This window comes from Lipotes vexillifer, unplaced genomic scaffold, assembly GCF_000442215.2.
Source record: "Lipotes vexillifer unplaced genomic scaffold, Lipotes_vexillifer_v1.1 scaffold1378, whole genome shotgun sequence".
NCBI classification, from domain to species: Eukaryota; Metazoa; Chordata; class Mammalia; order Artiodactyla; family Lipotidae; genus Lipotes; species Lipotes vexillifer.
The window spans coordinates 1542799-1569105 of NW_006775104.1; the positions used below are offsets into that span (position 1 = coordinate 1542799).

A 26307-nucleotide genomic window follows, 5' to 3' on the forward strand; every position below is an offset into this window, starting at 1 on the left:
GCGCCCGCCGCAGCTGGCGGGACGGAGGTGCGCCCCCGTTCTGTGGAGCTGGGTCTGGAGGAGCGGCGGGGCAAGGGCCGCGCGGCCGACGAGCTGGAGGCCGGCGCCGTCGAGGAAGACGAGGGTTCCGGAGATGGCGGCAGCTTGGCAGGCTCAGGCGCGGGCCCTGGCGCGGTGCTGTCGCTGGGCGCCTGCTGCCTGGCGCTGCTGCAGATATTCCGCTCGAAGAAGTTCCCGTCGGACAAGCTGGAGCGGCTGTACCAGCGCTACTTCTTCCGTCTGAACCAGAGCAGCCTCACTATGCTCATGGCTGTGCTGGTGCTCGTGTGCCTCGTCATGTTGGCCTTCCACGCGGCACGGCCCCCGCTGCAGCTGCCCTACCTGGCCGTGCTGGCGGCTGCAGTGGGTGTGATCCTCGTCATGGCCGTGCTCTGCAACCGCGCCGCCTTCCACCAGGACCACATGGGCCTGGCCTGCTACGCGCTCATCGCCGTGGTGCTGGCTGTCCAGGTGGTGGGCCTGCTGCTGCCTCAGCCGCGCAGCGCCTCCGAGGGCATCTGGTGGACTGTGTTCTTCATCTATACCATCTACACGCTGCTGCCCGTGCGCATGCGGGCCGCGGTACTCAGCGGGGTGCTCCTGTCTGCCCTCCACCTGGCCATCGCCCTGCGCACCAACGCCCAGGACCAGTTCCTGCTCAAGCAGGTAGGGGCCCACTTGGGCATAGGGACTGGATAGTGGGGTGTGCAGGCCTAGGCCTGACTCCAAAGAAAGGCAACCTACTTTCACCCTTTCAAGTGGTGAAAAGAGCCAGAGAGACATGGCTGTGTCAGCTGTGTGGTGTCTTCTAGCCCCCGAACCCCCTCTGAGCCCCATCATCTTCCTCTGCAAAAAGTGCTCTTGTATGTGATGTTCCCGCTGGTGGAAGACACACCAAACCGTAGCCATTATTGTAGGGATGCTAACGAGGAAGGAGAGTTGGAGGAGAAAATGCTATGGAGTGGTCCCCTTCTCTTCCTGTGCTTCTGTCTCTGCATATAAAAGGCGCCTGACAAAAGTGGCTGGCCCCTGTAGCAGCCTCCCCGCTCCTGAGGACCACTGATGGTTTGTTAACCGAATGTCCTGGATGGAGGGTTGGGGAGGGGAGACCCTGGGCGCCCCTTGCCCAGTCTTTGGGAGGGGAAATGATATAACCGTGCCAGTTGTCTAGGACTGGGGGTTCGGGAGCTGGAGATATTTCTGAACTTGAGGGAGGACTGACAAGTTTGTTTCATTTGTGAAAAGTGCCCCAAGCCAAAAAGCTGCCTTCAGCAAAGGTGGGAGGGAGCCTTTGTGTGTGGTGACGGTCCCCCTCCTGGCCTGAGCAGAAAACTAGTGTTGGAAGTCGTGGCCCCTTCATGTGGGTGCTCCTGGTTGTTGCTTATGGTGGGGGCTTTTAACCCTCCTGGGACGGGTTAGGCGAGCCTTGAACGGTAGGCTTAGGAGGAAATAAAACTTCTCTCACTGGTTACCTGGTGACTCCCCAGAAGACTTGTGGGAGAGAGGTGTGCTTGCCATGGCGACCTTGGGTGAGACCAGCTCCTCTGACATGCACACCTTCTCCCCTTAGCGGTCCCCTTGTCTGTGGCTCCATAGGCCTCATCTATTGGCCCCTGCTGAGCCTACTCGGTTGCGGTGCAACCTACTTGGCTGTGAGAGTCAAGTGGGCCTTTGCTGCAGGCTAGTCTCCTGACTGTGGAACCTAGTGCATCCCCCCACCTCCCTCCAGGCAACTGCATCCTCTAACAGAACTTCTTAACTCTATTCCATTGTCGTTGCCTTCCTCCTCCCCACTTCTAGTGCCTTTTCTCAGACTTCAATCTTGTTGAGTACTGCGTCTTTCTTGAGGGGTTCTCCCGTGCCCCCTGGCTTCCTGGGTATCACACTCTCCCACAGGGAATACTGTAGGCTTCATGGCGCTGGGCTCTCGCTGCACCTCCAAGGTGCTCTGTGACTGGGAGGGAGGGAGCCTACAACCTCTCTGGGCCCCGGGTTCCTTGCCTAGTAAATGAGAGAGGCTTATGCATGCCCCTTCCAGTTCCAGCCCCTCTGTGCCAATCCTCACCTTCTGCAAGGAGCTCCTCCTTGCATTCCAGCCATACTGGTCTCTCCCTCTTTTGCATGGCTAACAATGGAGTCAGAGCCACAGAGTGGGGCACTTACTTATTCCCCAGTGCCCATTGGTTTTATTCGCCATCCACTGTAAGCTCCTTGGATGCGGGAACCCTGAGGTGTATGTGTTTTTCCTTCTCTACCCTCTCTCCTTTGCCTAGCACAGTGTAGGGTACTTAGTAGGGATTTAATAACTGCTTAACAATTTGATGGTGTTCCAGTATGTGAAGTAGCGGGGCTTGTTGATGCTACCTTAAAGTTTTTCTGATCTGGGGTCAGAAGGAAATAAAATCTTTAGAGATCAGCTTGGAACTTAGGAGAACAACCTATTGAGAGCCGGTTAAAAGAAAGCTAACTACTATTGTTAGTGCTTATAAAGGATCCAAATGTTTTGAGCTGGGGACGCAAGCTCTCACATGAGTATTATACCTTTGGGGGTTGTTCCTGGCTTGAATGGGAGGCAGGTTGCTTGGGTGGATATAGCTTTTCTACAGAAAGAAAGGCGTGGCATCCACATGGAGCAGCAGAGATTTCCAGGATCATTCAGAGTATTTACTGAATCAGACTTGGGACTCAGGGTCTGGTTACAGCCCTAGGAAATCCTAGATGTGTGATTTTAGGAGACTGGAGTCAGATCCCAGGACAGGAGTGCTGGACTAGGGAGCTCCGTCTCCATCTTAGCATGAAGATGTCATTGCAGCAACAAGAGTTGGCTGACTGACTTCCCCATCTAGTTCCTCAGGCCTGCCCCTCTTCCCTTCTCTCCCCACCTCCACCACCTCCCACCCCATGCTGCTTTTACCCATTGTGGTCTTCAGACCTTCCCTTGTATGTAGGCTTTTGGGTGGGTTTGCACTTAACGTCTCAGGACCTACTCTGCGGAGCGTAGCAGAGCTTGTTAGGAACGGTCCACGATAACAGAATGCAAGCATTCTTTCTATTTGACTTCAGAGAAAACTGTATCTTTTTCGGTTTGTATTTGACTTGCCTTTCTGATTATGTCTGATATAAACTTTGTATTTCTTGGGCAAACCCTATTGGATGGTGGGAAATATTAGTGGGACAGTCGAGCATTATCCTCTGCCTCAGGTTGCCCCAGAGCAGCAGGTGTTAGAAGATGGCTTGCGTTAGATGCCTCGTTCTTTTCTTTGGTGAAGATACACATCCAGGGAAGTGGGGCAGCAGTATGCGGTCTCTAATGTGGGGGCTTTGGGAATTTCCCTCCACGGCGCCTTGGACACAGAGCGGGCCCTCAGGAAACTGTGTTGGCATTTTCCACTTCTCCTGAGAGGCTGGCCCCCTTGCTCCTACAGCCTAGATCTTCAGCGTCAGTATCTGATCTGGATATTTTTTTTCCCTGGCCCCTCTCCTCTTTGGGGCTCTTCCCTTTGCTCCAATTAGGAGGAGAAACATCTAGTATCTCACCTGGTGCCTCTTGAGAGAGCGGAGAGGCAAGGTGGGGCAGCCCTTTTGGGGGATGTTGTTTCTTCCTTTTGCTATGTCTCCTGATCTAGCTCTTCCCCTGGTATTCATCCCCCTCCCCCTGCTCTTTTTCTGTCCCTTCCTTTCTCTTGCCTCCCCCTTCAGTCCCCTGTTGTTCTCTGCCTACCTCTCCTCTGCCTGCCTGCTTTTCTGCTTCCCCATCTCTTACTTCCCATTTGCAGCCTCTCAGCCTCGCCTTCTGTGCTCGCCTCACTGTCGTCTCCTTGGTGGGGTACAGTAGGGGCATCACGGGTTGTTTTTTTCTCCTTCTTTGCCTGTTAGAAGTCCCTCTGCTACACCCATACCATAAATAACACTCAAGCATCTGCCAAACACATTCCTCACTTGTGTTAATAGGCTGCAATGATGCTGGAGCCTGTTGCCATGGTAACCTCATTTTTGTTTGACTGTATCCCACTCTGCTACATAAAGCCTCTGCATGCACTCACACACAAACAAGTACACTCACACAACTATTGCACATGCTTAACTATTAGAGGTTATTTTGGAGAAAACATCTTTGGGCCCCATGGGGGTGGGCAATCATTTGGCCAAGGAGATGAACGTCTCTGCTTGTCCAGTGTTACTCTAGGAGGTGATAATGGATGCAGGAGCTCTTTGAAAAGTAGAGAGTCCTGTTCAGATGTGGGGTATTATTCTGCAGCCACATTAAACCCACCTGACATGGTTTCTGAAAAGAAGATTCTGACCCTGTGTGGGTCCCCGTGAGCTTGGGAGTGCTGTCAGAGGCTGCCTTTGTGGTGTGGGCTGACCCATCCCTACCCAGCTATCATCAGCTCCTTCCTCTCTTCCCCCTAACCCTTTGGGAGAAACTCAGTGATTTCCTGCATTTCTGCCTTTGTGCCTGTTTGAACACACAACTGTCACCAGTTGTTCCAGAGATCAGAAAGGCACAGGTGCTGTGTGGGTGATGTTCTGTGACCATGAGCACGTGTGAGTGTCTAAACTGAGGAGTCTGGGGCTGGATGGGGGTGGGGAAGCAGACCAAGAAGTGACTGCTGTGGCTGCTGTGGGGTGGGTGCCTGGGTCCATGTGTGGGAGTGTGTCTGTCACGTGGGCTGGCCCCAGTGTGTACGTGCATGCATGTGCATATGGACTTACGTGTGTGTGTGTGTGTGTGTGTGTGTGTGTGTATCTATCTGTCTGTCGTGTGGGCTGGCCTGGGTGGTGGTGGGGGGCCCAGGGAAGCCTTTGTGTTGACTTTGAAAGGAGATCATCACAGCTCTGTCCTGTTTATTCTCGGTTGGTGTCTGGCTTCCTATGGCTGTTTGCATTTCTGATTCTGGGCCTTGATTGACTTTCCGACCTTGACCTCTGTCTCCTCAGGGAAATACCCTGGATGCACACGCCCCCCCTTATCATAATGAGGCTGGGGGCTAGACTCGAGTGGTCAGCCCACTCCATGGAGTCCCATGGCTCCACGGAGTCCCACCCTTCCCTTTCAAAAACGCAAGCTGCCCACCCACTCAGCCATCCGGTGAGCCCCGTGGAGAGCTGGCCCCTCGCTCTGGAACTTGGTCCAGAGGCCTGTGCAGTGGGTTACTGTGTGCACTGTTCCAGCCACTGCCTCCCTGCCCACGGAGGGGTGGGAGGACGGGGTGGTGGTATGGAAGAGGACACACACTTTCACAACTCCGGGAATCGTCTGCCGCCAGTTACTTGCCCCATCACACCCATTTCTGGAAGAGAGAAATCTGGCCATAGTGAACCCCAGCAGCAGCTGCAGGCTGGGGTGGGAGGCAGGCTCTGAGTTTGTAGCCGGGGAGGGTCTGCTTGTCTTGCCTCAACGCTAATTGTATTTGCCGATTATATTTGCTAATTGTTTTCAATTATTATGTTGCTTCCCTCTCTGTGCAGCGGGAAGGGGGTGCTTGGAGGGGAGCAGAAGCCTCTGGGGTGGGGGTCGAGCAGAGCTTCTAGATGGAGGGTCATCTTGTGGATCTCAGGGGTGCCTCGAGGCCTGTGGTGGGGGGAGGACTTCAGGAATGGCAGAGACCCAGCCGAGGAGCAGAACGATAAGCTGCTGTACTTGCAGCAATGTTGACTGTTAATAATTCAATCTAAGTTTTGATCTGGAGCAAGAGCATGAGGTCTGTGTGCTGTGCAACATGGAACAGTGTGCTCATGTGTGTCTATAAAGAGGACACAGACGATGTATTAAACCCCAGCTCGGAAACCTGCCCAGCCTCACAGAAGAGTTTTAAATATCAGTGTAAAAGGCCTGGACAGAAGCTCTCCTGTGCAGACAGGCCCTGGCCACGGGTCACTCTGTCAGACGGTGCAGCTGGCAGCAGAAGCAGGGCTGTGGCCCTTGCTGGGCCTGGCCTCGTGTTCTCCCGAGAGGTGTGGATGGAGCACCCTCCTCGGTTCCAGCCAGGGGTGGGGTGAGTGTTGGGGGAGGGGACCGAGGTGGGAGCCTCTCTGTGACTGTACCAGTCTCTTGCTGGGTGACTTTCTGTCCACGGCTGTCCGCTTGGCACCTCCGTTAACTTTATTTATCTTGTGGTGGGTCCACTTTGTGGTCGTTTACTTCCCAGGAGCATTGCCTGTGTTGGGAATGGAAACAGTTGGCCCCAGGAGCTCCAACGTGCTGGTGCCCATAAATCCTTTGGGTGCAGTTACATAAGTCACACTTTAGCGCATCGTACCCTTCTTTCATCCCTGCCTATGAGGTGGGGGGAGCTGGCTAGTGGAGGGCAGGATCAGTGTTGGTTTTTTGGGTTTTTTTTTTTTTTAAGCTTTTCAGTCTGTTTAAAGAAAGTGCTTTTTCTTACCATAATAATTCTCTAATTGTTTATACTATCATTTTCTCCCAGAAGTGCTCCTCTTGGCTCTGTGGTTCTTTTCCTCCTCTTTCTCTCTCTCTTTCTCCTGGTAGAGACTTAGAATCTTCTTCTCAGGCACACTCTTTTTATTTGTTTGCTTTGTTTTCAGTTTTCCTTATATTAAAAAAATAGAGAAATGTTCATCATCTTATTTCCATTATTATTTTGGTGCAGTTTGTTCTTTTGTCCTTATAAAAATAAAATAGGCATCTAGGCAGGCAGACCCTCAACCACTGCGCCACCAGGGAAGCCCCTGGGTTTTTAAAAAAATAAATTTATTTATTTATTTTTGGCTTCGTTGGGTCTTCGTTGCTGTGCGCGGGCTTCCTCTAGTTGCGGCGAGTGGGGGCTACTCTTCGTTGCGGTGCGCGGGCTTCTCATTGCGGTGGCTTCTGTTGTTGCGGAGCACGGGCACTAGGCATGCGGGCTTCAGTAGTTGTGCCTCGCGGGCTCTAGAGCGCAGGCTCAGTAGTTGTGGTTCTTGGGCTTAGTTGCTCCGCAGCATGTGGGATCTTCCCGGACCAGGGCTCGAACCCGTGTCCCCTGCATTGGCAGGTGGATTCTTAACCACTGCAGAACTAGGCAAGTCCTAGTGTTGGTTTTCTCTCCCAAACACAAAACTCCATGAAGATGATTGGAAAGCCCTACTTCTGCCCACGCCCCATCCCCCCATTTTCTCCAGGCAATGTCCAAACGTGGGGCAGGGGAGATCTCTCTTTATACCATTGTGAACTAAATCTGGGAGTTTCTAGTTAATGGACCGTGAGCTCATGTGGACCTGCATTTTGGTCTGGCTGTTAGAAAAGACCAGTGGGGTCTTGGTTAGGCTTATGGGCAAACCCAGTTCATAGGAAGATTGAGGCCAGATCTGAAATACTATGCTTGATTCTAGAATTCAGAGGAGGGTACCAGATTGGTAAGGGGACTGGAAACCTTGACTTCTGAGAGAACACTTGAAAGGGTGGGAGATGTTTAGCTGGGAAGACAGCAGACTGTACAAAGGTAAGAAGGCAGAGACATGGGCAAAGTGTTATTTATTGCTGGGATCCTGTTGTCACGTGTTAGAAGAGGGCCTAAATTTATTTTCGGTTACTCCCAAGGGCAGAGTTGGGGCAAATGGGTGGAAACAGTAGACAGATTTCAGCTCCAGGTAGAAGATACCTTTCTAGGCTTTGGGGTTGCAGCCATCAAACCAGATGCCTCCTGAGGTAGCCAGCTGTGTCAGTGGAGGTGTTCAAGGGGAGACTGGACGGCTGACTGCCAAGCTTGTTACTGAGGAAGTGGAAGGCTCTGCTTCCAAAGGTCTGGGGTGGGTCCCAGGAAGGGGTCTATTTTTTCAACAGCGTGGATTTAGTTTTCCAAGCTCTCCAGCTGTTATTGTTGATCAACTCTTAGGTTTGGGATCATTGGCTAAGATAGCCGCTCATGTCACACCCAACCCTTGGATTCTGTGGTTTCACGTCTTACCACAGCCTGAATGCCTGCTGCAATCTGTTGGGGTGTCCTATCGTCATGCCCAGCTCAGCCTCTGTTTAAAAGTCAGAAAGTCACTGCAGACCTGCAGGCCCATTAGGAGATGTCCAGGTGAGGCTGGCAAGTGGACTGATGTAGGATGCAGAGCTGGAAGGCGATTGGTAATGGTGCCATAGGGTGGGAAGGATGGCCCAGACCTGCACGCATATTCTCTTCTCATCCTGCCTCCCAGCTGTTCCCATCCCCCCACTCTTGTTTGAGGCAAAGCAGTCTGTGGCTCAACACTGGTGGTGGTAGGGGTCAGCAGAAAGATGGGCCTTAGTTTGACTCCTGGTTTATTCATTCATTTGGTAAGTGAATATGAAAAACACTGAGGATACCCCAGGTCCACAATGGATGGTACAGAACGTGGCAAGTGGGGAGATCAAGGGGTAGGCAAGAGGTCGGGAATTAGGAGATGGTTTGAAGGAGGAGGAGTAGGCTGTAAGGAAGGGAAGAGGACATTGGAGCTGTGAGTATGGGGAGGGGAAAAGCTTGGAAGTGGGGGCAGGGATGCTCTCTGGGAACAATGGGATATAGTCACAGAAAAGGGGGGGTAAACAAACAAACACCGGGGAGACAGTAATAGCTTTATTCTCTACCCCAGCCTCATGTGTCAGCCTGGACACCCCCCCCGCCCCCCCGCCCTGACTCCCACACACACTTCTTGCTCTGAGAGCGTTATGAGCTGTTGCTTCTGGGCTTGAGGCATCCTGTCCTCACACTTGGGTGGTCTCCTCTCCCTTCCCGTTGGGGGCTCCCTAGGGGTTATCACACAGATCACCACAGTCCCACTTGGCTCTTGGAAGGGGTCCTGAGGGACCTTGGTGCGTGACACGTAGTAGGTGCTCGGTGAGAGTTTGAATGAATGAATAAACGGGTGGTGGGGTGGGTGGGCAGCTGCATGCAGACTCTCAGCTGTACCGAAGTGCTAGACCAACACCTCCACAGAAGGAAGCGATACAGCTCGGCTTGGAAGCCTATTTTGGTGGATTGTTATCCTACACTCTGAGCGGGGCTTCCAAAATCCCTCCTGCTGCAATTTAAGACGTGTGCCTTCTTGGAAACAGAAAGCTGTTGCCTGGCACTGCCGGTACTATATCCCTTCACAGATTTGAAAACCATTATTAAGTCATTCTTTCAGCCTTTTCCCCATTCATTCAGACAACAACCGTTTATTAGATGCCTACAGTGTAACAGGCACTGTGCTAGACCATGAGGGTCCAAACTGACTCAGCCTGGGTCCCAGCGCCCAGCATTGCCTTTAGCCCAGGTGCTCCCAGTGACTGTCCTTTGGAGGGATGTTAATAGATGTTTCACATACACACATCCAGTCCTGTGTCAAATAAATTTAAGAAATACTGGGTTAAACAGAATTCTTTTTTGTAGAACTTTAAAGCTTTTAATATGTTACTATGCAGTAGAATTTGCCAAGAGGAGGCTATTGCATGAAGCCTTTATCAAACATATTTGACCCCAGAACCAGTTTTTGAAGGAACATAACAGAGGCATTAGTGTTTGTTGGAACTCCTTTTGGGACACACTACTTCAGGGGCTGGGAGAATCTTTGAAATTTCTCAGGGTCCAGCCCCCTGCCTCTGGGGTAGGCCTAGGCAAAGTCATCTAGATGGGGGCATTTGTTTGTTTGGGGGCTTTCCTCCCTCAAGAAGGCGATTACTCAGCTTGCATTGGCTGGCTACCTGTTTTAAAGTCTCATTCCCCATCTGCATCTGAAATCGTTTATAAAGTAAGATGATGGGGCTGGAAGGGACCAGCGAGATGCCTCCTTTATCTACTTTCAGTTTCCTTTAGGGGTTTTCTGCTGTCATTAGACATCGGAGCCTGTTGGGCTCTGTATATGACTTTTGGTGGGGCTGGGCGCCATGCATGGGGGGCATGGCTGCCCATGGGGAAGTCGTGATGGGCCATTTCAGAGCGTCCTTCTCTTTGTATCCTTTGCACTCCCACCCCCCAAAAGGGGGAAGGCCTTAAAGAATATTGATTATGAACAATGAGTATATATTGAGTTTTCGTTGTAAGCCTGGCACTGGGCTAATCCATTTACATATGTGACCTCATTTAATCTTAATATCAACCCTTTGAGAAAGATATTTTTATCCCTATTTCAGGGCTGCAGAAAACGGGGTAAGAGAAGGTAAGTAACTTCCCCAAGGTCACTCAGTGAGTGAGCATAGCAGATGGTTCAGCGCCCGCCCATATTCCCTGGGCATGTACCTTTCTGCTCTTGTCAGCCAGACTGCCAGCTGTCAGCACCTGAGGGCTTTCTCTGGCCCTGAGCCTCTCTGCCTGTTTGTGGGACAGGTCAGAAGTGCTGGGGAGGGAGTGCCCATCCCTAGAGCAGTCCTCAACCAATGACTGTTGGGAGCTGGTGGATAAATACCCCAGCTCCCTTGACCCTGGTGTGGGGGGAGTATCACATTGAGACAAGCCTTCTCTTTTGGCTTCTAGTCCTGCAGAAGGATTCAGCTCTGGTTGCCCACAGTGGTATAGGCGTGAAAACATTTCTTTTTCTTTTTCTTTTCTTCTTTTCTTTTCTTCCCCTTCCTTCCTGCCTCCCTCCCTCCCTTTTTCCCTCCCTCCCTCTCTTCCTTCCTCCCTTTCTTTTTTTTTCTTTCTTCCCTTCTTTGTCTCATTTCTCCATTCCCTGTCTAATGCTTTCTGGGGTCACCTCCCAGGTACACCACTTCTTTCAAATCCTTGTCTCAGGATCTTTTTCCAGGGACAATCCAAATTGAGAGTGGAGAAGCTGGAATTCTAATCTGGGTTTGACTTGAACACTAGGGAGGGGAGTGGCCGCTTTGCTAGGGCAAAATGTATCCAGTGCAGAACTCTGTGGCAGACTCAGAACCCTAGTCCTGCCTGGCCCCTCACTCCTATCTGATAACGTATTTTGTCACCAGTAGAGTGGTTTCTGGACTAGTGGAATGGTGTGAAAATTTAAAAACTATATACATATTTTTTGTTTATATATAAATATATATATTTAATTTCTGCTTCTTAAAAATGTATGACTTTCTGTCACCTAGACAGTGGCTCAAATATCAGCCAAAGACTCAAATACTTGGACACCTGATGAACATTTTATAGAGGACACAGGACTTTACCACGTGTGATCTTACTTGCTTCTCATGATGGCTCTGAGGAGGTGATGAGTTAAGAAGATGCAGACATTGGCTTTTGGGCCCAGGGGCCCAGGAGAAGTCCCTGGTTATACGGTCCTGGCTGAGTGGCCTTACTCTCGCTCAGTCAGTTCCTTGACTGACAGGATCTGTTGTTGGGTGCCGATAAGGTAATGCACACAAGAGTACTCATAGTTACAGACCTGTGCTGCTGGTATTGTGTTGGAGAGGAGGAAGTAGGGGTTCAGAGAGGTTGAGTGACCTCACTCAGGTCACACAGCCAGTTAGCTTAGGAGCTGCTATACAAATCCAGATCTCTGACTCCAAATCCAGAGCTCTTTTCACATTTGGACCCAGCCCTGAGTCCATCCCATGGTGCCTAAATTAGAAGGCACAGCTGCTATCAAGCAGTCGTCTTGGGTGGTTGTGGAATGTGTGGTTTCTTATTTGTGATGCCTTCCTTCCCACGTGGTGTCTGGCTCAGATAGGCGTTAAATGATTTGTCATTTCCTGAGCCTGCAGTCATGCTGTGAGCGGGGGCAGCGCTGAAGTGTTCAGGGGGCACCTGGGATCAGATGTTTACCTGTGAAGAGCCCCCGAGTGGTCTTCTGGATGCGTGAGGAGGGACCGAGACCCAGGAGCTGGGTCAGACTCAACGCTGGGATAACTTAGGTCTGGGTGTGAAGCTGCCTCGTGTCCAGGCTCCTGGTGGTGTACGTGGAACAGGGGTGGGAAGGAGGTGGCTGGGGACACACATCAAGATCACTTCTCGGAGGTCAGACCTGGGGTCTTTCTGTAGAGTTGCATCTAGTAGATGGTGCAGTTTAGTGCTTACTCTAGGAGATCTTTATTTCGTTTATTTATTTATTTGGCCATGCCGTGATGCACCCAGGAGTCTAGTTCCCCGACCAGGGATCCAACCCACACACCCTGCAGTGGAAGCGTAGAGCCTTAACCACTGGACCGCCAGGGAAGTCCCTCTAGGATGTCTTTAGAGCCCAGCTCCCCGCAACCATCAACATCCTAAAAAGTACCCCAAACACCCTGCTTCAAATCCACTTCTGTCCTTGTCACTCTTTTCAAGAAAACTAAAGGAAAATGTAACTCCTACCCAAGTGCAGTTCTTTTGCTAAGTGGATTTTCAAGGTTTTATTTTCGCATTTTCTTTTGGGGATGGGAAGGCTGTTTATTTGTTCACTTAACATGCCCAAGCCCCCAGTCTTCCTCTGGCCAAGTCCCTTTTCCTGTAAGCATTTCACCACGCTATCTGGGAGGGACCCAGCCATCCTGACAGGCTCCCAGCGGGTGACACCAGCTCGGAAGTGCCTTGGCTCTGACATCTCAGCCAAGGAGGCTGCCAAGGGAGAGGGGTCATCACTGAATCCCAGGTGAGCAGGGTAGGCTTGTACCCCTCCCTGCCGAGGGAGAGGCGCCCTGCCTTTGCAACATCTGACACTCTGCATCTAACATCTGAGTCACTCTGAAACACCCTCTTCTTTTTCTCTGTAGCACTCATACTGGTTTATAATTTTATCTCTGTAGGTTTCTCTCTCTGTCGTTCAACTTGACAGTCAGCGTTCTGAGGACAGGGTCCTTGTCTGTTTGAATACTCAGATATTTACTGAATGTTACTGACTTTCCGACCCCTACTGCCCAGCACTGTGGGATGAAGGTGGACAGTTCCCATTCTCAGGCTCTACAGGGAATGCTGACTCTTGGCAGCCAGGGGTCCCTCATGGTGCCCCCTCCCTGGTCCAAGGCAAGCTTGTCCTCCACTGGCAAGGGGCTCTGGGCCTGGGGGTGTGGTCTTAGAAAACACCACTTTCCACCTTTGCCCTCCGTCCCTTGGGTTCCCTACTGGTCTGTTGGGTGATGTCAGGAAGGGTCCCTGTTGCCCCCATTTGCCTCTCTCTCCCATCCTTGGTCCCCTTTCTTCTTCTCAGCTTTCTTCTGGTATCTTTTTCCTCCTCCTGAGTCCTCCCACTTCCCTCTTTCCAGCTGTCAAGATGTGGGAAAGACCTCAGAGACTTGCCAGGAGGCAAGTTCAACTGTAAGGACAATAAATATAAGCCTGGATAGCTACACAAATTGCAAACACTATTCTCCATTCTTTTCGAAGCAATCCCGTGAAACAGCAGTTCTCACCGTGCGTTATAAACTTCCTTATGGTTGATTGCCCTGTATTACACTGCATGCGTCAGCTCCGTTTTTCACCTCAAACGCCCAAGGCTGAGACTTCAGCTTTCGAGGTGGGTTAACCTCCAGTCACCCTACGGAGCTTAAGACGTGTGGGAAGTGAAGGCATATCTAGGAGTTTTTACATAACCCCGGTATCCAGGCTCATCTGGGGTGGGCCTGGGCACCAGCATTTTGGAATGCTCCTGCTGATTCTGACGTGCCCAGGGATGAGAACTACTGCCCTGAGCCACCCTTCATTAGCAGAGGGCTCACAAGGATGACGCCGAGTCTGATTTACGGCTATATTGAAAGGGAAGTTGCCTATATCGAAAGGGGTTTATTGTGTTGGTTCAGTAAAGAGTGATGGCCACTAAAAATTATTACAGGCATGTAATAGGGGAAGAAAACTTGGTTGGTGCTTGGTGTATAAAATCTTGTCAGGCAAGGCTGTGGCTCAGTATATTTATGTTCCTCTTATCACCAGCAATTAGTCCCAAACATGGCTCGATAAATGGATTAGTGCAGTGCTATAATAACTGCAAGGATATTTTAGAAAATGAGTGCTATACCATGTGTTCAGTGGAACCATCTTAGCAGAGCAGCAAATCTCACTCAACGTTCCTGACGGCCTCTTAGCTACAAACAAATGCCTAGTGATCAGTGTGAGCTCTTCCCTTCTCTCTTTTTTATGTGGTATTTCCCTTTTGAATAGGAGAAATTGGACATTAGTCTTTGTGAGTCTCCCTCCAACTAGAATATAAACTAGAAAATGTCTGTAGTAGATGCTCAATAAATATTTGTTAAAGGAATGAGTGAATTTGCTCACAGCAGGTAAATAGCAATGGGAGTCCAGCACTAATACCGCCGTTACTTTTTCTTCGACTCTTAAGCTCATGAAATATGTAAGGAATTATATAGTTAGTGACTCCACATTTGCACGTATTGTCATCAGCAAGTGTGGCAAAGACTAAAAGAGTGAAGAAAGGTGATGAAGAGGTGGAGCTTGCACCCTGAAAGGCTTTCCTTCCTGTGCACTTTGAAGCTACTTCTTTCCTAGCGCCTTTGGCTAGAAAGGTACGAGGATTCTGCTGTAGCCCTTGTGCTCTGGGAGGGCTGAGAGGTGCACATGAAATCAGGGTCCATCTGAGGACTTGGAAGGATTGAAAATCACCAGATGTGTGGGCTGAGGCCTGGGAAGCATCCCTATCCAGGACCGAGAGATATCCTTGGTTTAAATCCTCTATGAAAGGCCACACGTGGATTACGACGTGGTCTTTTTTGGAAAAGGGTTATCTGGGGAGAGTTAATTTTGGATTTTGCTTTACATTTATTTTTAAAGTGGAATATTTCTCCGGCATTGATGACAATGGCCTAGAAAAGCCAGTTAGTCACCATCTGACATCTTCCCCGTGTGGGGTGTTTGCTGCCCCTGCTTCTTTCCCACCTGATGTCTCTGGGGCTGATTTAAATCCTCTCCCTCGGGGGCCTCTGGGGTGATTTCACTGGCAAACAGATCTGTAGGGAAGTCCTGCTGGATCTAAGTGGTGTCATCCTCTGCTCTGATCCTGGGTGACAGGGAGTGGCCCCTGGCGCTGCTCTTTGCTTCTCCTTGGAGGGGGCGATGGCATCCAGGTGACGCCTTACCCTGCCATATCCAGGTCTGGAAGACTGGTTCCAGCCTGTGTTCTCCAGTAGTGTTTTTCTTCTTTAATTTTACTCTGTATAGTCTGCAGGGAGTAAAAGGAAAATCACCCAAAGCCTGTATTTAAAGGGCAGACCGGGTTTCTCTTAAGGGATCAAAAATATATGGACTGTTCCATCCCACCTCCCCTAGGGTCATCTCTGGTTCCACTGTAGAGCAGGAAGAGGGTCTCAGGGCAGACGCTGGAGCCTCTGTACTGCGAGGGGTTGGAAGGCGGGAGGAGGCACCGGGAGAGGTGACAGAGGCGGCATCCCTGCAAACTCAGTTGAGAGGTGGGGAGAAGGGCCAAGGCTGGCCCTGGAGTGATGTGCAGGGCATTTTCTGCTGGATCTTCACACCCCCAGTTGTAATTCATCTAAGAGGGACAACTCGGGGCCTGGAGGGAGTAGGGCAGTGGCTGTGGGCAGGTGAGCTCAGAGGACCTGTTGCAGTTGAGCGCAGGTGTAGAGTAGGGCACAGAGGCTCAGAGCCTTGGATCTCCCGGAAGCCAAGAAGCCACCGGGCCAGCCACACACAGGTGCCATATGCCACCCTGACTTCTCCCACCTGTTCCCGCCCCCTCGTGCAGCACCGCCCTTCCAGGGAATGGGTATCAGGTGGTCTCAGAAGTGCCTCCCTTCATGTTTGCGTGAACTCTGACCTCTCCAGGCCCCCAGAGTGAAAAGCCTGGGGAACCTACCTTACTGGCAGGTGGGAGTGGGCGGGGCCAGGTGTCTGGGCTCCTGCTCTGAGGAGAGGAGGGCTTTGGGATCTGCCTCCATCCAGGGCTGGGGAGGGGCTGGGCACAGGCACTCCCTGGGGAGCGGGGCACTCCTCCTCCTTCCTTTTCTCCGGGGACCCCTCTGGACTTGGAGGTGTCCTGATAACCTGCCTGGTGTAGGGTGGGCTGTCCACTGGGAACGGCGTCTCTTCCTTTTCCATTCACCAGTCTTTGCTGCAGTCCTGATGAAGCCCTGGGGCCCTGGGCATGGGGAGGAAAGAGGGGACTTTGTCCTTCCCCTGGGGGAATGTTCAGTCTGATGGAAATCTTTTGCCTTTCTGAGATACCCAACTTAAAGATAGGACAGTGTTGCTAATTCCTACCATTTATCATGCACTTACTGTGTGCCAGGAAGCGCTGAGCACTTGGTAACTTATTTGATCCTCGTAATCTCCCTTTAGGTAGGTGTTGTTTTTTTTTTTGAAGAGGATAATTTATAGATGAGAAAATTGAGGCCCAGGGAAGGTAAGTGGCTCCTGTAAGGTTGTATGTTTAGAGAGCGGTACAGCGGGCTCCAGAGCTCGTGCTCCCAGCCAGTACACCAGCAGCTCCCAAACTAGTGTGTGCAAGAATTCCCCATGAAGTTTATTTAAAAATCAATTCCTGGGCCCCTTGTCAAGAGAGTCTGATCCAGTAAGATTAAGGTGGACCCCAGGAATCTACATCTTCAGTAGGCACCCTAAAATTTGAGGTAGGTGCCCCAGGGACACAGTTCCACCCTACAGTGCCTCCCCAGGTGGAGAAAGGATTGAGGCTGAAGTGATGGGGGTTGGTGCCCGGCCACCCGCAGAGACAGAGGTTTCTGTGTTGACTTCCCCAGGAGGTCGCTGGGGAAGGCAGAATGAGATGGTTAGACTGAGGGTAGGAGGTCCCTTTCTGCTGAGCCTGTGCCTGGTGGGTCTCAGGGGGCAGAGCTGGAGGGGGCTTTTGGAAGAACTGAGGGAGAGACTCTAATCTGGGGGGTGGGAGCTGGGAAGTGGTCCGGGAGAGAGCACGTGTCAACTGCCAGAGAAAGGAGGCAGACAAAGGGATTCTCAGATGATGGCAGGGACACCGGCTGTGACATTACAGGCACAGAAGTTTTGACTGAGAGACATCTGCCTCTGCCTCGGTTTCCTCATCTGGACAACACAGATCAGACATTCTCTGAAGGTCCTTCCAGTGTGTACATTAACAGGGGCACTGGACCCACATGAGAAAGGACTTCACTCCAGAGGCCTGGATGGGGAGCGGAATGGGGACGAAAATGATACAACCCTGGGGGGACTGAGAGTCACACGGCCAGACAGTGCATGGCCCTCATGGTCCTTGTCCATTGATCCTCCCGGTCAGAGTCCCTCCAGCTCCTCGAACTCAGCATGTCCCCAAACAAAATTCGTCATGATCCCTAAATTGGCTTTAGTTTTGTCATGTCAGTTCTCTCTTTGCCCTAGGTAGTGGTGTTAGATGTTTGCTGGACTGAATTATTTAACAGTATCTACCATGTGTTAGGCACTGGGAAACGAAGAGGAAAGAGCTGCAGACCCTGCCCTCAAGAGCAAGCCTGTGCATTGTGCCTCCTATACGCCTGACTCTGTTCTAAGAGCTGTATTTTGTTCTGTTAACTCATTTAATCCCCACAACAGCCCTAGGAGGTGAACACTGTTGTTGTCACCCCCATTTTTCAGATGAGGACGCTGAGACTGGCAGGTTAGGTAACTGGCCCAAGCTCACACAATGAACCGGGCAGCCTGGCTCCAAGTCTGGGCTCTGACCTCCCAAGTGCAGTGGACAGATGGGCACTCACACCCTCTGGGCGCAGCATGACACCTGCGGTTTTAGCAGCAGAGATAGCATGCAGCCTATACCAGGGAGGGACTGGGAAGAGGTATGTGGCAAAGGTGAGGCTTGTAGTATGTGGACTAGGTTGGGAAGAGTATAGATTTCTGGGCCAAGGGGGTTGCATTTTTTTGGAGGCAGTGGGGATCTCCAGAAGGTTCTCATGGCCCCATCTGTATTTGGAAAGGTGGCTCTAGTGTGTGGATCTGGAGGGAGCAGCCTCTTGGAAGAGGGAGAGCTGGTGCTGAGAGCAGAGGCTGCTGCCGTTGTCTGGGGAGGCTGGAGAAGTCCCGGGGATGCTGGGGGGTTGAGGGTCAGGGCCTTCAACAAGAGGGGGCAGGTCACAGGGTGCATCTGGGCATTTCCCTATTAGTTTCTCCTTGCCTTGGTTACCAGTGGTGCCAAACCCACAGCCTTGTGCTCCTTAACTAGGAGACCAGCTCCCCAGCCTCCGGGAACTAGATACCATCTTTTTCCCAGGGGACCTGAGGTGGATCCTGAGGGCCCTCCTCCTTACCTTTTCTTGGGCTTTAAATATCCCATGTCAGCCTCCTCTCCTCAAATGCCCGGGGCTCTGCGTTTATCTAGGTGTTAAGCGCCCAGACATTCAACCTCTGAGCTCCTCCTCCCTCTGGAACCCGGGAGCCCCCACCCCAACCAGCTCCGTTGCCCAGAGATCTCAAGTCTCTGAGAACTTTGTCTCTCTCTGGGCCACTGGCATTCTGGCCACCCTCACCCCCAGCAGAGCTCCTGGTACTACTGTAGGCCCAATATGACACCCTCCACGCACTGCCCCTTCTCGGGGGCCACTTGACAAAGTGCACATTTAAGCCCTTGCTCATTGCTTGCCCGCTTCCCCTCCGCCACTAGAATGGCAGCTTCCCCAGGCAGGGACTCCTCATGCTCGTGGCTGTGTTCTCTGTGCCTACACGGTTCACATCCCAGCTCCGCCATGTCCCAGCTGTTTCTCCTTGGCAGGCTCCTTGTCCTTTCTGAGCCCAAGTGTACTCCCCAAAATGGGATATAATAAGAATTGCTGCCCCTGAAGGTTGTGTTGACCATTCTATGTGATGATGTATGCAAAGCACTTAGCACAGGGACCGCCAAGAAAAACGCCCTCCGTAAATGACCTGAGGTCTGTCCTGGCTACGTATAAGCTTTCAAATTCCCACACATTACAGGAGAGCCTAGTGTTTCTCTTGAAGGCCTTTGTGTTTAGACAGCAGTAAACAGGGTAGGAGAAAATTGCGTTACATCCGCAAAGAAGGCTGACTGGAGGAAGAACTAGGTCCTGGGCCATGGGTTTTTCCCCCACCCCTGCCCCATCCTTATGCTGGCTGCTGGCCACCAAGGTCCAGCACAGACCGTCCCGGAGTGAGGCAGCCTCTCGAACTGACTGGGACCAGCCTGGGAGCTGGAGCCAGGAGTGCCCTGGGTGAGTGTGAATGGGGGGTGGGCTCAGCCAGGTCCCCCTGGATTTGGGGGTGGCTGTAGCTGAGGGAGGCTGCAGGGATGTGACCAGCATCCTCTCCAAAGACCATTCTCGAGAGGCCAGTAAATAAACTGAGGACGGTTTTGAAAGGGTTGGAACCGCTAGGGAAGAGAGCGGGCAAACATCTGCTTTTCCCAGATGTGCTTCCTTCTGTAACTTCATTACGACATGCACACCCATGGACCCCAGAGGCCTCAGGGTGGAGAACGCTCAGAGCCGGTGAGGCCTAGAGAAGGGCCTGAGAGAAATCAGATGAGACCCTTGAGGGATCTGGCCGAGGTCGAGCGACAACCAGGGCATTGAGTCAAATCCCTCGCCCCCAAGTGAGTGTTTAGGTGGGGCAGGGCCCATGCCCAGGGCAAGAGATTGTGATGATGTCCAGAACATTCCCCCAGCTGGTTGGACCTTTGGGACTGGACACAGGGGTGGCCAGCTGGGTGGACCGTAGGAGGACTGCTGGCACGTGGCCTGCCGGCTTTCTGCCCGTCGGTAATCTTGTGTGCCCCTGACTGGGCCCCTTCTCTCCAGGGCTGTTACCCTCACACTGAGCGAGGGGCCCCATGTGCCTGGGCTGCACTTAGGATGTGTGGGGAGGGGCTGTGCCAGAGCCAGAAACCACAACAGCCTCTGGTCCTGGCTAATGGAGGCGGTCTTGAAATGGACATTTTTTTCTTTTTGGCTAAATTAACATTTGGCATTTCAGGGTGCTGGCCCAATGCCCGGCCACTTTGGCCTTCTGCCTGTCAGCTCCTTTGAGGCTATTTTTGCCATTCACTTATTTATTAACTATTATTGCTCCCCAGGACAGATGGGCCTGTGCACGCACACACGCACACGCACATGCACACGCACACACACACACATGCGCGCGCGCGCACCCTTCAACCCAGAGCCCATTGGAAAAGCCAGCCTGTGCCCACCAGGCTGAACATGGGATGCAAAAGGGGGAAATGACCAAAAGATGGTCTCTCTGAGTCAGGGTGGAGGAAGGGCTGTGGGGGTGATGGGAGGCAGCGACCTCCCCACGCTCATCATTCCCCAGAAACACCTCCACCCCCAAGCCATTTCTGTTCCCCTTCTTTCGCTGTCAGGGGTGTTCAACCCTGGGAAGGAGCCACGTGAGAGGGGATTGTGGATCCTGCCTGAACCATCTTTCCAGAGAAATCAGCAGGGAGACCTGGGAGATCTAAGGCCTCCTTGCTGGGAGGCAGGAGAGCCCTTGCTTCCTTCCAACAGGAGGCCTGCTTTTCTGCCCTGCTCCACCAAACCCTCACCTTCCAGAGGAGGGAAACTTGGCTTCTGCCTTCAGAGAGCTCCCAGCCTGGTGGGGACAACCCTGGGCTCTGGTCGTGAGATGAAGAGGTGCCACTGTCTGAGAGCAGAGAGCATCAGGAGGAACCGGCCTCCATTGAGGGGCAGCGTGCACATGGCCCTGACCACCATTTGATCCCTCTGAGAGCAGGTTGTTGGCAGCAGAGCAGGCGCCAGCCTCGCCACCCACACAGACCTGTGTGCAGGGCACTGTGTGCATGGTGTGAGATGATCCCCACACTTGAGTCCAGTCTCCTTGCCTCAGGGCCAGCTTGTCTGCTCTGAGGCTGGGGCCCTGGCCATGTTCCCTCCCCACGACAGCCTTGACCCCGGGACTCCCAAAGGCCAGCATGGGACCAACAGGAGAATAGAACGAGCGATAGGGAACTTCCTGCTTCCTTCGGCTGCCTGGTGCCTTACCTGGGCCTTGGTGTGTGCTTGTGAGAATCGCAAATGATGCTTTTGCCGTGTCCAAGGCAGTGAGTGAGGGGATCGGGGGCTGGAGTGGTGGCGACCAGGCCTGAGTCCCGGGATGGCTCCCTCTTTTCTCCCACTCAGCTGGCCAACCCCACCCTTCCTGTCTTAGGGCACGTGCCATCCACTTTCCTCATCCTCAAGACCCCTTTCTTGGCCTCAGGAAGACACTGCACTCCTGGGACTGGATACTTACTGCAGAGGGACTGCCAGCTGCTGGGCTGTGTCCTGTGGGGCTTTTCTGCCTTGGGACTCAATGCCAGCCCTCTCGGAGTCAGGGAACTCCTTGAGGGCAGGGGCTTGCCCCTTCCATCAGACTGGGAGTGAGGCCAGGGGCTGCATTTCCTCCACTGAGACTGGGAGCTCCTGAGGACAAGGACCGTATCTCCCCCATCAGACTGGGAGCTCCCTGAGAATGGGATCAGGGCCCTCTTCCACCACTCAGGACCCAGTTTCTGGCTGTGGGACACAAAGGTGCACCTGGGTGCCTGGAAAGAGGGTAGAATGCTGGGGAGCCACACAGCCTTAGCTGGGGATATGGAAGATGAGAAACTTCCCATCTCCCTGCAGGAAGTCAGAGGTAAGAATTCCATCCCCTTAATCAGGAGCTTCCCTCCACTTCCCCTTGTTCCCAGGGGTGGGGTAGGGATGGGTTTTATAGCTGGGGTCGGGGGCAGGATTTCGCAAGCCTGAGAGCCAGTTGGGCACTAAAGGCTTGTGCTAATAAGCTCAGGGCAGTCCGAGAGGCAGGCACAGGTGTGGAACAGGTGGGCAGTCAGGGAGGGCTGGGCTGGTGCCCCTGGTGGCCTTAAGACTAAGTGCCCTTTTGAGCCGCTGCCTCGTGTGACCTGCTCCTGAGCTGAGGGCCAGGGCAGCCCCGGTAACTGGCCTGTCCCCTCCTCTGAGGTGCAGGGAGGTATCGTCTCCTTGTCCTCGAGGTCACTGCTGATGCTTCTCCCCGGGAGGGACGGTTGGGAAGTCCTCTCTGGTCTGTGCGTCCAGACTGTGCCAACCCCTGACAGACTGATGTATCTGTGTCTGTCTTTCTCCCCTACTTGATAAGGGACCATCTCATTAATTTGTGTGCTCGTCCCTCTCCTGGACTCAACCCTTGGTCTCTTCTGGAGTGCAGTGGCTTCTCAGGGCTCCCAGCAGCACAAGGAGGGGGACCAAGCCTGCTGCTGGTGGGCCCCGCCTGGAAGCCAGTGTCCTAGGGTCTGGGAAGAGGTGGGTCCTCCTGGCTGGGCGTTCCGGTGGGGGCGGTGGCAGGGGATTTGCAGCCCCCAGGTTGTGAGCTGAGCTCACTGCCCCTGATGTGCAGGTCATGACTCAGTGGCTGCGTGGTTTAATGGCAGGCTTGGATTTGAAACTCAGCTCTGCCGCCTACCTGTGTACAGGTTACCTTGGATGAGTGGCCACAGCTGTCTGACCCTCAGTGTCCCCATCTGACCACTTGGGGCTGTCGCTCTCCATGGCACAGTACTGCTGTGAGACTTGTGCACTAATCTGTATAAAACACCCTGACCTTCCCCACTGCCCGTGGAAATCCCACGGACAGGCCGAGAGAGGAGGTGGGTCAACGAGGTGTCTAGTTCCTCTGGCCACTGCGCTGCCGTGATTTTTCCATGGTCTTGTGTACTTTACTTTTTAAAAATTTTTATTTGTTTTTTAATTTTATTTATTTATTTTTGTCTGCGTTGGGTCTTCATTGCTGCGCGCAGGCTTTTTTATCTGGTTGTGGTGAGTGGGGGCCACTCTTCACTGTGGTGTGCGGGCTTCTCATTGTGGTGGCTTCTCTTGTTGCAAAGCACGGGCTCTAGGCACGTGGGCTCAGCAGTTGTGGCAGGCTCTAGAGTGCAGCCTCAGTAGCTGTGGTGCACGGGCCTAGCTGCTCTGCGGCATGTGGGATCGTCCGGGACCAGGGCTAGAACCCATGTCCCCCCGCATTGGCAGGCGGATTCTTAACCGCTGTGCCACCAAGGAAGCCCGGTCTTGTGTCCTTTAACTTCTGGCTGCTTTAACTACTCATCTAAATCTAGACTCAGCTTTGGTGCCACTTTGCTGAGAGAATTGGAGAGAGTGTGGCCGTATTAGGAGCTGGGCAGAACCCTTCGAGGGCCCCTTTCTGCCAGGGAGGAAGCTGGCAGTCCCAGTGCCTGCACGGTTTTTTGCCTCCCAGTAAAGACTGCATTATTATGAGCTAATGTCTGTGCTGTCCCCAGAGTAGCCAGGGAAGAAACACCGAGTAATATGATTAGTACAACAGTAATAATAACAGCAACAACATCGACAAGCACACACAGTTATGGAGAAGGCTGAGACTTGAGGGCCTAGTTCCAGGCCAGGGCCGCGGTTAGTGTACCAGGGATGGCCGTGGGGCTTGAAGGCAGCAGATTTCAGGGTTTTCATGCTCAACTCTCTCTCCCACAGCCTTCCCCTATTAAAGAAAAAGCCTTCTGGACAAATCAATAAGTTCCTTCCAGTAGAGCACAGTGTGGTCCTATGCCAATCTAGGGACGGGTGGGGATGTCCCAGAAAGGGAGGCAGTGGGCTCCATTTGCCTTACGTGTCCCCTGCCCCCTGCTCTTCACTCACCCACTCGGAACTCCTCCCACCTTTGTATTGCCCTACTGCAGGCCTGTCTGCTCTCTTGGGTGGTGACTTGAGCCAGGGTCAGGGGGCAGTTGCCCTGTGAGAACGCTCCATGGCTCAATCTAATGGCCAGAGTGGACCACACCCAGGTTCTGGATTTAGGACAAGGTGTCAGAGTGAGACGATATCTGTGTTGCCCAGAACTGGCACAAATGCTTACATCGTATGATATGATTATTATAGTGCAATGGCTGAGGACCACCTGCATTAGAATCCTGGCTTTGTCATGCGTAAACTCTGTGGCCTTGGGGAAGTTCCCTAACCTCTCTGGGCCTCAGCTTTCTATTCAGGAAGTGGAGATAATAAAAGTAACTTCATAGTGTTCTTATCCATGCTTATAATGATATGTGGGACATGGTACGCCCATGAGGGTCAGCGCTTTTTCAGTTACTATTTTTTCAGTAGGAACAATACCAGTACCTTCAGCAGCTCCCACCCTTGGGATCTGTTGTGCACTGAATTGTCTTCCTAAAAGATGTTGAAGTTCTAACTCACAGTACCTTTGACTTTATTTGGAAACAGGGTCTTTGCAGGGCACTCAAGTTAGATGAGGTCGTTAGGGAGGGCCCTAATCCAATATGACTGGTGTCCTTAGAAAAAAGGGGAAATTTGGACCTAGAGGTAGATATACATTGAGGGAAGGTGGCCTGAAGACACAGGGAAAGTGCCATCTACAAGCCAGGGACACCTGAGAGAGTCTCCCTCACAGCTCTCAGAGGGACCAACCCTGCTGACTCCTTGAGTGTGGACTTCTGGCTCCTAGAACTGTGAGGCAATTATTTTTTGTCATTTGAGCCACCCGGTTTGTGGTCCTTTGTTAAGGCAGCCCTAGGAAATGAAGGCAGGGTCTGATAGGGGTATGGCCCCCTGCTTCCCACTGCTCCTCTGAGCTGCCTGCCGCCTGCAGGGGAGAAGAATGGAGGTGGGACGAGCAGGCCAGGGTCCGGGGCCTGCCGTCAGGCTTTGGCTGGCTTTGAGGCTCTGGCCTGGCAGATGACCGGGGCTTCTGGCCATGCAGGTAAATGGAGCTGGAGCCGTTCGTAGGGCCTGGGGTGCAGATAGCCCACCCCTCGCCTCCCACCCTGCCTTCATGCCTCTTGCCTCTGCTTCTTGGAGCACTCCCTACCTCACCCCTGCTCCAGACAGGAGGAAATGGAGAAAGGAGGTAATAAATCCCTGGAGAGGACAAGCCACAGTGGGGTGTCGGCCTGAACATCTCTGCCCCTCTCCTCGCCTGTCTCCTGGAACTTTAGCTTTGATCTCTAGTTGGGAAATGGTCTGCCTGTCTGGGGTGTATCCGTGTGTGTGTGTGTGTGTGTGTGTGTGTGTGTGTGTGTGTGTGTGTGAGTGTGTGTACTGAGAATGTCCCTCATTAAGCTTCCGTGGGCCTCGTGACCATGACTCATGAATGCACAATCAGGCTGCACTGCACGGACGAGACCTGTCCCCGGGGTGGGTGATGCCAGCTCCCGAAGCGCACCTCGGCAGCCCGCCCCTGCCTGCTCCCTCCAGGGAACGGGCTGTGCAGTATCACTTGAGGGAACAGACAGGTCTTATGTGTCTCTGTCTGCATGGCATGGGGATCCAGCGATGAGGAAGGTGCTGGCCTCGCCCGCCGGGAGCTTGTCATTTGCCGGGGCGGAGGGGCGGGTGGGCGTCTAAGACAAGCACAAAATAACTCTGAATCCGAGGGGAATAAAGCAAGGAGCGCGGAGAAGTGCAAGCTGAGAGTGGAGGTGGGGGCTGTGGAGGAGGAGGAACTCAGCACAGGCAGTCGGGGACGTCTTGTCCCACGGAGGGGTGGAGGAAGATGCAGAGTAGTCCTCCAGCACAGTAAGACCCTGGACTAGCCATGGCCGCCAACTCTTTTGTGGGCAAGGAGATAGCTCCTCTCAGGAATCAGAGTGGGCTCATTTCCCTGAAGAGCCCTGGCCACTAGGCCCACTGGCAGGTCTGAGCTACAAGCAGCCAGGGGCCCAGGAGCCAGGACCCACACTGGGCACAAAGGCCAGTGGCACATGTTCACCCCAGGATCCCACTTCACCACCTGCTCTGTGCTCCCTCCATCGCGGGTACCCCAGAGAGGGCCCTGCATCCCCCTTGTCCCACAGTGATTCCCCAGAGACCTGCCCTCTACCACACCAGAGGCCCTGGTGATGCACAGGTGGACGGCACAGAGCCAAGGCCAGGGAGGCACCCTCCCCCCCCACTTCTCTTTGAATGGCAACACTGTTCCTTCACCCTGGATCATCGTCCATGCCTCCTCTTCCTCACTTGCCAAATTCTGTCAATTTTCCAACAGGAAAGTCTTCCCTTCACTCTTTCTTCCCACTCCCACGATGCTCCCTCACCTGCGTCAGGGCTCATCCCACTCTCCCAGACCGGCTTCAGCCTCTTTCCAGGGCACCCCCGGCTACACGCTCCCCACCCACACACTCTCCTTGTCCACTCCCTTCTAAGGTGCTGCCTTAACCATGTGCCCGTGCCCACAAACCCCAAGGAACCCCCTCTGATGGCTACATTATACAGACGCGCCTCGAGCCAGCATGTGAGGCCTCACTTCCCGCCTGCCCCAGGGAGGACCCTGCACGTGGGTCACTGGGAAGACTCAGTGTACCAGACACGTCCTGCCCGCTCCAGCTTCCGGGCCTGTGCTTCCTCACCGCCCCCTGCAGCAATGCTGGGGCCTCAGAGGCTCCTTCATGAAGCCCCCCATGGCCTGTGAGGGAGGAGGGCTCGCTGTTTCTGGCTGGCTTGGCCATCAAGCAGTGGTTTCCCTCACTGCCCTG

General features: G+C 53.0%; 1 protein-coding gene across 3 annotated transcripts in view; it reads left to right on the forward strand.

Annotated features, from left to right (window-relative positions):
* Positions 1-26307, forward strand: part of ADCY5 (adenylate cyclase 5) — a 164985-nt gene that overhangs the window by 716 nt on the left and 137962 nt on the right. For all 3 annotated transcript variants that reach the window (XM_007449690.1, XM_007449691.1, XM_007449692.1), the window contains exon 2: positions 1-705. This exon is cut by the window's left edge. In XM_007449690.1, the coding sequence (XP_007449752.1) occupies positions 1-705 (705 nt within the window). The remainder of the gene's footprint in view (positions 706-26307) is intronic.